The 12,423-nt window shown below is 43.9% G+C and overlaps 1 protein-coding gene across 1 annotated transcript in view; it reads right to left on the reverse strand.

Moving 5' to 3' along the window:
• ATP6V0A4 (ATPase H+ transporting V0 subunit a4) overlaps positions 1-8,608 on the reverse strand; it is a 41,857-nt gene extending 33,249 nt beyond the window's left edge. The window contains exons 1-6 of the mRNA XM_036428181.2: positions 8,483-8,608; positions 6,700-6,778; positions 6,376-6,470; positions 4,007-4,132; positions 3,411-3,505; positions 1,164-1,290 (exon numbers count right to left, since the gene is read on the reverse strand). Coding sequence (XP_036284074.1) covers positions 1,164-1,290; positions 3,411-3,505; positions 4,007-4,132; positions 6,376-6,470; positions 6,700-6,778; positions 8,483-8,599 — 639 coding nt within the window. The 5' untranslated portion in view covers positions 8,600-8,608. The remainder of the gene's footprint in view (positions 1-1,163; positions 1,291-3,410; positions 3,506-4,006; positions 4,133-6,375; positions 6,471-6,699; positions 6,779-8,482) is intronic.
• Between the last annotated feature and the right edge of the window lie 3,815 nt (positions 8,609-12,423).

Genomic DNA, 12,423 nt, shown 5'->3' on the forward strand with positions numbered 1-12,423 from the left:
CGGAAGCAGCGCTGCCTGTGCCTTTGGCTCCGCGCAGCTGGGTCAGCTCCGCCTTCAGGCCTTTCGGCTGTTTGAGCAACGGGTCCTTCCTGCCGTGAAGGTCTGGAGCCCTGATTTTGGCTGTGGCTAAACAAGCCGCATCCGCCTGCCGAAGACGCATCTTAAAAGCCCAAGTTTGGCAATTCCCAAGAAAGGGAGCATATGTGTTTCATACGCATATATGAAAATGTTGCTTCAAGCAAAGAAAGGTGCTCTTTTGCTCTTATTTCATTCGGGGCAGAGGGTAGTCAAGACAAAACGATGGAGCCCATTGTTGGAAAAGTTGCAATAAATCCAACGAACTTGTCACATACACTTGGGGCACTGGAATCAGGTACAACACACCCTCCCCTCCACACACCCCCCTTGAGAAATTATCTGTCAGGTCCCAGCCAGTATCACAAAAATGTCCACAACCCGTTAAGCCAGCAATCGGATTTCCTTGAATTCCTATTCTGGAAGCAATTCAAAAGAAAATAAAAATCCACATGCATGACGATTCAGGGGATTGGACCTGCACCCCATTCCTGCACACTTGACCAGGAATCGAACCTACAACACTTCCATCTGTGGGCTGTCACTCTAATCACTTAGCAACACCAGCCTCACGTCATTCATTCTTATGCTCATGTGCACACAGACCTAAATCAGTTTAGTTCTTTGTGATTAAGAGACAGCCTGGCTGGGTAGCTCAACTGATTAGAGCATCATCCTGATACACCAAGGCTGCAGGTTCCATCTCTGGTCAGGGCACACATAGGAAGCAGCCAATGAATGCATAGATAAGTGGACCAACAAATTGATGTTTCTCTCTCTCATTCTCTTTCCCTTCGGCTCTCTCTAAAACCAATTTTTTAAAATCATGACAATAAAAAAAGACATAGCTGCCTAGTGTGGAAGGAGTACAGCTAAGTTTCTAGAAACTAGTATAGCTAAGTTTCTTGAAGAAATGCAGTATTAGTAAGAATCAGTTCTTGACCTTTCAAAGGTAGGGGGGAAAAAGCAAGGGACTAGATATTGGCTTCACAGAACCAAAGACTCGTGTTTGCAGGAAGGAACACAAGTCCTCTGGCAAGCGCTCCGGGGAATTTAGGAGGAAGTCATCTGCAGCCTGAGATACCCACTGTGACCGGATCCTCCAGAACCGTGTCCATCTCGCTGAACTTCAAGTAGATGTTTCCTCGGCAAACTCGCCACAGCAGCCTCTCAAAGGAAGCCATCCTCTCCCTGTTTATCACGCCAGCTGTGAACCTGGGGTCAAGTCAGAAGAGGACACGTTACTGAGGAACAGGGAGTGGGGGGCCGGGAGAGGACCCCTGGAGACATAAGGATGTGAAACCATTGAAGGACCACCTCCCGCCAAGCAGGACGTGAGGACACAGCCCTACCTGGCACTCCGCGTCCCTGCCCTAATTTACCTCAAGTCCCTGTGACCGCCCGTTTTCTTGGACATGGTAAGGCTTTCTTAACCATCTCAGTAGTGTGTATTCAATTATTTGCAATTAAAAATATGATCGACCATTCATTATAGCATTGTAGATGCTCAAAATGCTCAACAATAGTCTCTGTATTCTTACAATGTACTAGGAGGGAAAGATACACATGGATTTGTATACATCTTTATTTTTACCATCATCCGGGCATCTAGATCACTTCTGACCTGAACTTTACATGTTAATCTTAAGATGGTTACCTTTTACACGTCTATTATTTTTAATGTACATTGGTCTGTATTACTTTCAGATCAAACATTGTCAATAAATATCTTTTCTTTCTATTTCTAATTCAATGCTTACTACCCAAATAGCAGGCCCTCAGGTAGCTATTGAATAAAAAAACAACAACAACAAAAAAAACTAGAATTGTAAAACCCAGCACTTGGATCAATTCATCAATTTTACTTTCCACTGTGTGAAATCCCACCATTTTGATGGGCATACCCACATTGTATCACCACTGCTTGTGAATGACTTGACTGTGTAACTATCCCATTTCAAATTACACTTCAAACTTCGAAGTTTAAATCTATTTTACATCAAATCAACATTTCAAAGTTAAAGAAAAAAAAACATGCATAGAAATTAAAATCCAAAAAAAGGGCCGAGACTGGTTTGGCTCAATGGATAGAGCGTTGGGCATGTACCTTGGTTGTAGGCACATCTTCAGTAGGAAGAATGCAGAGGCAGCTGACCGATGACTCTCTCTCATCAATGTTTCTAGCTCTCTATCTCTCTCCCTTCCTCTCTGTACAAAATCAATAAAATATATTAAAATACAAAAAAAGGGAAAAATATATCCTACAAGCCTTGTCCCAAAGCCAGGGAAAGTTAAGAAAACCCATCAAAATTATTATCTCTGTCTTAGCTCGGTTGGTTAGAGCATCATCCTGATATGCCAAGGTTACAGGGAGTCAGGGCACATACAAGAATCAACCAATGAGCCAAAACAGGTTTGGTTCAGTGGATAGAGCGTCAGTCTGCGGACTGAAAGGTCCCAGGTTCGATTCCAGTCAAGGGCATGTAATAATACATTCGTTGTGGGCACATCCCCAGTAGGTGTGCAAGAGGCAGCCGGTCAATGTTTCTCTCTCATCAGTGTTTCTAGCTCTCTATCTCTCTCCCTTCCTCTCTGTAAAAAATCAATATAATATATTAAAAAAAAAAAAAAAAAAAAAAAAAGAATCAACGAATGAGACACTGGGGTGGGGGGGCTTGCCCTGGGGGTGGGAGTGGTGTCTGTGGGGGGGTCATTTGGGGGAAAAGGAGACATATGTAAAACTTTAAGCAATAATAAATAAATAGCCAAAACCGGTTTGGCTCAGTGGATAGAGCGTCGCCCTGCGGACTGAAGGATCCCGGGTTCGATTCCAGTCAAGGGCATGTCCCTTGGTTGCAGGCACATCCCCAGTGCGGGGTGTGCAAGAGGCAGCTGATCGATGATTTCCTCTCATCGATGTTTCTAACTCTCTATCCCCCTCTCTTCCTCTCTGTAAAAAATCAATAAAATATATATTTTTTCAAATAATAAATAAATAAATAAATTTGTTTTCTAGGGGGTGGAAAAGGATCAACCAATGAATGCATAAACATGTGAAACAAAAAAAAACACACACAAATGTTTCTTTTTCTTTCTTTCTCTCTCTCAAAATCTATTAAAAAATAAATAAAAATTTTAAAATTATTATTCCCACTTCTTTTCTATGTGGGGACAATACAAGCATTGCACTCTTTGGGCTCATTCCAGTGGCTCTCTGCTCATTCATTCATCTATTCACTCATTCAAACACTCAGGGAAACCCTTCCCCCGCTGGGCATTGAGCTACCAACGGAGGACCCGTCTCCACATCACTTCCAGAGCAGAGTTACACTAACCCCAGCTTTCCGGCCATGTACGCAGGCATAGCTCTTAACTCCAGGAGGCCCGAGGTGTCTTCCGTAAAGAAATCATCAGGTAAGTTGGTCTCTGTCTGAAAGTTAAATGATCAATATATTCATTGAAAATGCATTTAAATAACCTTAAAAGCACCCCATGCCTCAGAGTTTATTCTATTTCTAAGGAAGCTTTAATTTTCTACAAATAGTTAACAGAATTCAAAAAGTAGAGCGCTCCATGCCACATCAAAAAGCTTCCCCAATCTCTTCCTACCCAAATCCCGAATCTGCTCAAACGAACTGTTCTGCTTTGTTCTGACTTACACTTTAATTTTTGTTCCACATATTTATGCATTCATTGGTTGATCTTGAATCTGGTCTGTCCTGGCCATTTGGGGCGCATACTTTTTAATGAGCATCAGAGTATGTTGCCATTTAATTCAACCAGCATGACAGTTATTGCGCACAGAACACTCCCTGCTCATCAATGGCCTAGCCTTGGGACAGAAACGGTGCTTTGTTCATATTCCAAACCAGCCAGCTTTCAAAATAGAAATTTTAGGAGGGAGGGCTTTAAATAGTCCCCAAATAATGACCTCAAAGAAGTCCTGGGTTTTCTTCAGGAGGTACTTGAGTTCAGTCAGTTCTAGGAAGCTTTTCTTCAACGCCTGATGGTTCTGGTTGGCTTCCTGTAACTCTCCTTCGAGTTTCTCTAGAACAGTCTGTAAGGAATGAGAAAAACGGTAGTCCAGGCAGAAAGTACTATGACACTTACCGTACATCAACCACTCAGATAAGTAAATATTATACAAAAGAAATATTTATGGCATCATAGTGAGCTTGCAGGGGCCCGTGCAGTCGCTAACTCAGTGTGATGGTAGAGCTAAACCCCAGAGCCACAGTCACACACTCTTACGTTCCATCATTGTGGGGAGGGTTAAAAAACACTCCGGGGGAGTGAAAAGGCAGCTTCATGGAGAAGTCAAAGCATTTTGGTAAATTACATGTCTCTTCCCCATTTAAAACACTACAGAGGGGCCCTAGCCGGAATGAATGGTCCCGGGTTCGATTCCAGTTAAGGACACATACCTCGGTTACAGGCTCAATTCCCCACCCTGGTTGGGGCACATGTGGGAGGCAATCAATCGATGAGTCTCTCTCACATAGATACTTCTCTCTGTGTCTCTCCTCTCCCTTCCACTCTTTCCAAAAGTCATTGGAAAAGTATTTTCAGAATAATAATAAAAAAACACTAAAGAGAAAAGCTGAAGTGAATTTACATGTTGAGAATTCCTTCTGCTCAAACTATAATAATAACAAAATATAAAAAAGAGAAACCTAGTGTCACCCCCCACCACCACCACCAACAACAACCAACAAATACCAGCTATGGGCTGGAGTCTAGAAAGCCAGGGATAAGCAAGTGTAATAAGGGCACAGAGAAGCATAGGCATGGAAGGTGAAAAGACAAAAAACAAAGAAAAGAACAATCCCCCTTCCAAAGTGAGCATCCACAGGACAAACTTCTGCCAAAACTCAGACACAAGATCGAGCGAAAGTACCAGCCAGGACGACATCTCACAGTTCCCCAGAACGGGTCTGGGTGATGGAGGACATGAAGGAGAGGGTGTGTGTGTGTGGGGGGGGGGGGGGGGGGGGAGCTGCTAGTGAACTGGCTGGTCTTGGGATACTAGTGATAACACTGAAACTGGAGATGATTTTTACCGAGACCCTATTCGTAGCTTTTTTATTAAATGCTATTTCCCCAGAATATCCAGATTTTAATATGACAACACCTAAAATATTTTCTAGGGGAGTGGCCAGTCTTATATCTCTGTTAGAGTCTCATATCTCAGAGTATATAGATGTTTACTACCAAGGATTACAAAAATGTCAAGACTTTTAAGTTATCTTCCAAGAAAATAAAGACAAATCGAGCTAGAGATAAAGCTCGGTGAAACCTCACTTACCTCCCTGCCTCCCTTGGAGAATCCTTCTTCCTCTGAGAATTCAAAACTGCCTTTTTTTATTTTTTATTTTCTCAACAGGGTCTTCCAAGATCTGGCTCTGCCATCCTTTGACATCTTCTCCCACTGCCTTATCCCTGCTTCCCCCTCCATCTGTGCTAGAAACTCCTAGAGAGCTATATATATATATATATATATATATATATATATATATATATATATATCTTTATTAATTTGATAGAGGAAGGGAGAGGGAGAAAGAGATAGAAACATCAATGATGAAAGAGAATACAGCATATGCCCTGACCGGGAATTGAACCATGGCCTCCTGGTTATAGGTCATGCTCAATCACTGAGCCACCTGGGCCAGGTGGGACTCAGTGTTTTATCAAGGAAGCAGAGAGGGGGAAGAAAGAGGGAGGGACCCCCAGCCATAACGTCCTTGACTGAAGAAAACTGCCATCCTCTCACATAATCTCAGAAACCAGTCTGAGAGGCCTCAGCCCAGGCTGAACTCAATGCATCAGCTGCTTTTCCACCACATAATAAGGAAATATCCCCCTGAATGGAGGAATTCCACTTCTGGGTTATTTGTTAACAGTAAATGAAGTTATTATCTCAAAAAAAAAAAAAAATCTGCATCCCCATGTTAACTGCAGAATTGCTTTCAATAGCCAAGACGTGGAAACAGCATAAGGCCTGCTCAGTAGCACTCTCTAGATAAGACTTTGCTGCCTACAATCTTTCGCCCACAAAGAAAACCATTCTCCAAAGTGGGGTGAGCTTCCGTAGGGCTTCTCTGGAAGAGGAAAAAGCTCTCTCCTGGATGGGAACAGTGACTCTAAAAATGGCACCATGGAATTTTCCTGGGGAAGTAACACTGATAAGTGGGAAACCACATACATATATCCACCCCACACCCTCAGCCACTGGATAATGGATCCACCAGTGGCTCTCGGAGTTCCGGACTATCCTCGGCAAAGTAGGGGAGAACCTACCTCCAGAGTAATCATATCCCGAGGGAGCGGAGTCGGTGGGGACTTCTCCAGCAACTGAACCTCATTCTCATTTTTTATCTCATCTTCCAGAAAACCTGAGTGAAGAAACCCCAGGAGAGAGCCCAAGATGATTGCATATTCTCATATCTAAGAAATGGGATCAAGCTTTAGGCTCGCTCAGTCACCTGAATTGCCCCAGGGACCTGCCTGCAGCACCTCTAACCTCCCCCACCCTGCCTCCAGATCTCCTTGAAAAGCACTACATATAGGACCTGCATGCAACCCAACCAGTTCAGTTAGATAATAGGCAGAAATTTGGCTTACGAAGGATCCTCTCCATTGACTCACACCTTCTGACTTCATTCACAAATTTCCTTTGGAAGCTGTTCACATCCACATTTAACTAGAAAAGGGAAAACACCACACGGCACGCATTAGCAGAACAGATGCCATCAACCTCCCTTTGGCTATTTTGTTATATTTTTTAAATGCTGGAGGATGTCACTAAAATTGTCTTAGAAATATATATTTCCATACACAGGACAGATATTACAGGCAAGCCCTAACCGGTTTGGCTCAGTGGATAGAGCGTCAGCCTGTGGACTGAAGGGTCACAGGTTCTATTCTAGTCAAGGGCATGTATCTTGGTTGTGGGCTCTCATCAATGTTTCTAACTCTCTATCCTTCTCCCTTCCTCTCTGTAAAAAATCAATAAAATATATATATATTTTTAAAAAGATATTACTGGCAAAACACACCCTGATGTTCCTACACTCCATCCCCAAATGCCTCAGTTCTGGCCTTCTTACCCTTTTAAGAGAAGCAAAGTCCTCCCACAGTTAAGATTTCCTTACTTTAGATACAATTACCCGAACGAGCCAAAACCGGTTTGGCTCAGTGGATAGAGCGTCGGCCTGCGGACTGAAAGGTCCCGGGTTCAATTCCGGGCAGGGGCATGTACCTTGGTTGCGGGCACATCCCCAGTAGGGGGGTGTGCAAGAGGCAGCTGATCGATGATTCTCTCTCATCGATGTTTCTAACTTTCTATCCCTCTCTCTTCCTCTCTGTAAAAAATCAATAAAATATATTTTAAAAAATTATCCAAATGAGCCTTCAAATCCTCAGTGGAGTCGTGAATATGAATATGATTGGACCTTGAAAACTGTGTAGCCCAGGCGATGTATCTTGGGCATCAAAAAAAATTCCAAGTCCTTGGGCTGGTGACCCTCAGCTCAGCCCAAAAGAAATGTTAGTGAGACAGTGTCTCATGTTCTATGGACTAGGGACACAAACAAGCCAATCCTTCCATGCAGGAGCTTGGTATTGATCTTGACCTTGGTGAGGAGGTAAAGAAGAGTAGAGACCAGTATTCTAAATTGGCTTCATAATGGCTTGAGGAGGATCTAAACTGCCTCTTGGAAATGATACCCAACAGCACACTCAGGCAATAGTCCTAGAATGTCCACTCTCTGAGACTGTAGACTACAGCATCCTTTGTCCTGGGACAGACAAGTCAGGAAGAATTCTCTGAACAAGGTTTGGTAATCCAAGTGCAATTGGATATATCCAATGCTCTGAAGTTGCTACACATAAAACAGAATATGATGCATCTAACATATAGTGATTGCATTAGAGCTCCAACACATTCCTGTAGCGGAAATACACTTGGAAGAAGAGAGGTCAAGTTAGCAAGTCACCTGCCCAATGTTACCGAAAATCCTAGACCGAGGAATAAAACCACGAAATCCCATCTATTCCAGCTCGGGGCTCTGCTTCCTGCACTTTGTTCACTTACAAGAAGTGGCAGGAAAGAGTTGTCAGCACCCACTCCACCTTCCTCCGGCCTCCAAAGAATGCAATACTTACATCTTTGTTTGTTTATTTACATTGTTGTTGTTTTAATTTTTATTTATTTCAGAGGGGAGGAGGGGATAGAAATATCAATGATGAAAGAAAAGCATTGATCGGCTGCCTGTTGCACACCCAGCACTGGGGATTGAGCCCACAACTTGGGCATGTGCCCTTGATCAGAATCAAACCCGGGACCCCTTCAGTCTGCAGGCTGATGCTCTATCCACTGAGCCAAACCAGCGAGGGCAGTACTTACATCTTTAAACTGAACCAATCCAAGCTCTCCAAGCTCCGAAACACAGCAATATGCAGCCTCTACCTGGAGAAATAGTTGTGACAAACACATCTCCTCACTTCGAAACACAGACGCCATCTTGATCCAGTTGGTCTGCAGGAGACAAAGAGACTGGAGGTAGCAAATGTGTGGAAACCTCACGATGAGAACTTTTCCGTTGAGCTAATAATACCCAACAGGGAAAAAGAAATCCAACAGGAATGACTCCTGATTGAAAAACTAGAAATTGGGGTGGTGCACACACAGTATAATATAGAGATGATGTATTATAAAATTGTACACCCGAAACCAATACAATTTTATTAACCAATGTCACCCAAATAAATTCAATTAAAATTTTTATAATCCTCACATTCATGACCCAAGATTCCAACAAGGAAGTTTCAATAACATTGTATGTAATAATTATAATCAGTGGATCTAAACTAGATATCCACCGACAGGGGGATGATTACACTGATACAACAATACCCTGTACAGTCAGTAGAAATGAAATAAATCTGTATGATCTCTAAATGGAATAAGGATATTTATCTGGCATCCATTTCCATTAAAGACCTTCCAAACCACATTGTTTTCCCCGAAGTCCCACCTTCTGGAAGAACTGTCTCACTTCCGGAGTCAGCCCCTTTCCTTACATCACTTTGCGACATGTGGAGTATTTACTGTTTAGAGACATTGGGTCCATCCCTCCTGCTGGAATCCTTCCAGTGTTCCATTTTCTCACAGGAGGAAGCCTAAATCCCTTGACCTGGCCAACAAAGGGAGCATAATCTGGCCTCTGCCTCCCGTCTGGCTTCATTGCTCCTCACACTGCTCTGCAGACACAAGGACTTTCTCCCCTCACCTCCCCACAACCCCCTCCTACCTCAGAACCTTTGCGCATGCTTCCCCTGGATTTAGAAACTCAACCCTTTCCTCCCCATCCCATAGCCCCTGCATCCCAGCTCATCCAGTCACACCTCTCGACTCAGTGTGAGGAACCGCCTCTTCCATACGCCTTTCCGACCGCCACCAACACCCACCTATATGCCCCCACAGCCCCGATCCTCTCCAGTTACGTGTACTGTCTACATTGTCCAACAGCCAGAAAGACCCACGAAGTTAGAAATTTGTATGTTTTTCACTCTCACCAGTCTAGCTCCACCACAAAGCTGGTGCTCAAAACCTGTTTCCCAATTTATTGACTAAAAGCTAAATATGCTCCCCTCCCTCTAGAATGCATAGTCTGGTCCCCTATTTTTGCCTTTGGACACCAAAATGAATCAACTCTTCTTACTGCCCTTTCTGATAAATAAAGCAATGTTTTACAGAAAGAGAAGACTCTGGCTTCATGCAGACCAAAAAAGCACAGCTCTTACCCCAGCTTCTCCTGAGCAGGTCCTGGACGGGGGGCTGGCGCCGGCAGGGGTATAGCTCTCCGGTACTTCCTTCCTTGATGGACCCCTAAGCTGGGAGCTGTGGCTGCAGTGGCCGCTGGGCCTCACCTGGCTGGGGAATCCGCAGGTGGCCTTCCTGCAGAGGCACAGGGAGTGACTCAGTGCTTCTCCTTTCCAGGCTCCCGTAATGCCCCGAGGCAGCTCTTGTTATATCAACACGGCCCTGGGTGAGGACAAACCTGCCCCACAGGCCTGCTCACACCCCTCCCGGAACCCTCCCCCCCACCTGTCCTCTGCTGACCAGGAAGCAGTCACTTCTTCTCTAAGGACAGTGAGCACAGGGTTTGGGAAGAGGGTTCTTGAGGCCTCAGGGGGGCCCTAAGACAGTCCCATGGATGGACTGAGCACACCAGGCACTCCTTTTCATGGCAACAGTGACATAACAAAAAATTGTTTGGAGAAAAGGGGGACATGTGTAGCACTTTCAACTATAAAAGTTTATTTTAAAAATAATTTGGGCCAAAACTGGTTTGGCTCAGTGGATGGAGCATCGGCTTGGGGACTGAAGGGTCCCCGGTTCGATTCCAGTCAAGGGCATGTACCTTGGTTGCGGGCACATCCCCAGTAGGGGGTGTGCAAGAGGCAGCTGATAGATGACTCTCTCTCATCAATGTTTCTAGTTCGCTATCTCTCTTCCTTCCTCTCTGTACAAAATCAATAAAATATATATATTTTTAAAAAATAATAATTTGGGAAAGAAAAAAAAAATCACACTCATCGGCCTATCAACAATTATTTTCCAAAACACTGTACTTTGAAGGGAGAATAGACAGACAACTCTTTATAAATACCCAGTGGCCAAAATTCTGTTTCCTTGTGACCCAGGGGAAAAGAGGCTGGGCCACCGGGAGGTGTAGGCCGACCTTCCTGGAGAGCCTGTCTTTCTCACTGGCTTGGTGGAGGGTGAAGAGCAGAAGGGGGAGCCAGTCTGATGCATTTCTCCTGGTCCAGGGGCTGTTCTGCTGGGACCCCCGAAGTTCACATGAACCAGCTTTGCAGAGCAGTTTCTCCAGGTGGAGTGGACAGATCCCCCCTCGCACCCTCCGGGGACACCTGCAAAGCGTAGCCCAGACTGAGGGGTGCTTCCTAGTTTAGGGGCTTTTTTTTTTTTTTTTTTTTACTTTTTATTATGGAGAAATTAAAGCATCTGCAAAAGTACAGGGAACAGTATGAGGAATCCCATGTGCAGACCGATTAGCATCAATAGTTGTTCAATTTTATATCATCTGTGTGCTTCTACCCGTCCCCGGTTATTTTAAGGCAAATCCCACACATCATATTATTTCTTTCAAAATATTTTAGTATGTATCTCTAAAAGATGAGGATTAATTCACTTCTGTATGTGCTTAGACTTAACCCACAACTCAGGAGTTAGGGTGCTAACCCCTCTTTCCTTCCTCTCCCCCTACTCTCCTTTTTCCTTCTCCTCCCCCTCCCCTGTAATTGACAATTGGCATACAATTTTAAACTCCCCCAGAACTGTTGACCCGAAGCCTTAGCAATAACACAAACAGTTGATTAATGCATATTTTGTGTTATATATATCATACATTATAATCTTATAATAAAGTAAGTTAGAGAAAAGAAAATGTTTTAGCTTTACACCTGAAACTAATACAAAATAATATTGAATGTAAAAAGAAAGTAAATATATTTTTATTATGTTAAAAAAAAATAAAATGCTATTTCCTCTCTCTAAAATCAATAAATAATTTTTGCTGTTGTTGCTAATCCTCACTTGAGGATATTTTCCCATTGATTTTGAGGGAGAGTGGGAGAGAGAAGGAAAGGCAGAGAGAAACATTGATGTGAGAGAAATATATTGATTAGTTGCCTCCTGCATGAGCCCTGACCAGGGCCGGGGCTGGAGAGGAGCCTGTAATCGAGATATGTGCCCTTGACTGGAATCAAACCCGGGACCCTTTGATCTGCAAGCCAAACACTATCTACTGAGCCGAACCAACCAGGGCTAAAATCAATAGTTTTAAAAAAAGAAAATCTGCACTGGCCTCTTTGGCTCAATGGTTAAGAGTGTTGGCTCACAGACTAAGCACATGTGTCAAACACAAGGCCCACGGGCCAAATCCGTCCCGCCAGGCCTTGCAATGTGGCCCGCACCGCGCTGTCATCACTGCACTCTGCTGCGTTTCCATCACAATGACAGTTTATGACTGTTCAGTAAACCATTCGGCCCGCGATTTAGGCTGGATTTTAGATTTTGGCCCCTTCTCTGATTGAGTTCAACACCCCTAGACTAAAGGGTTGAATGTGCGATTCCAATCAAGGACAGGTGCTGGAAAACAAACCAGTTTCACTAAAAAGAGATGCTGACAGGAAGCCAGGAAGTCTGGTCAACAACCTTAATTGCTCTAACCACTCACCCTTTAGTTGAGACATTGTCAGCTGAAACAGCCTCCACCTTGTTTGTCCCGTGTAAGTTTCTGTTATTTCCTGCCTAAGGGC

This window comes from Pipistrellus kuhlii, unplaced genomic scaffold (genome assembly GCF_014108245.1).
Source record: "Pipistrellus kuhlii isolate mPipKuh1 unplaced genomic scaffold, mPipKuh1.p scaffold_m20_p_10, whole genome shotgun sequence".
Taxonomy (NCBI): domain Eukaryota; kingdom Metazoa; phylum Chordata; class Mammalia; order Chiroptera; family Vespertilionidae; genus Pipistrellus; species Pipistrellus kuhlii.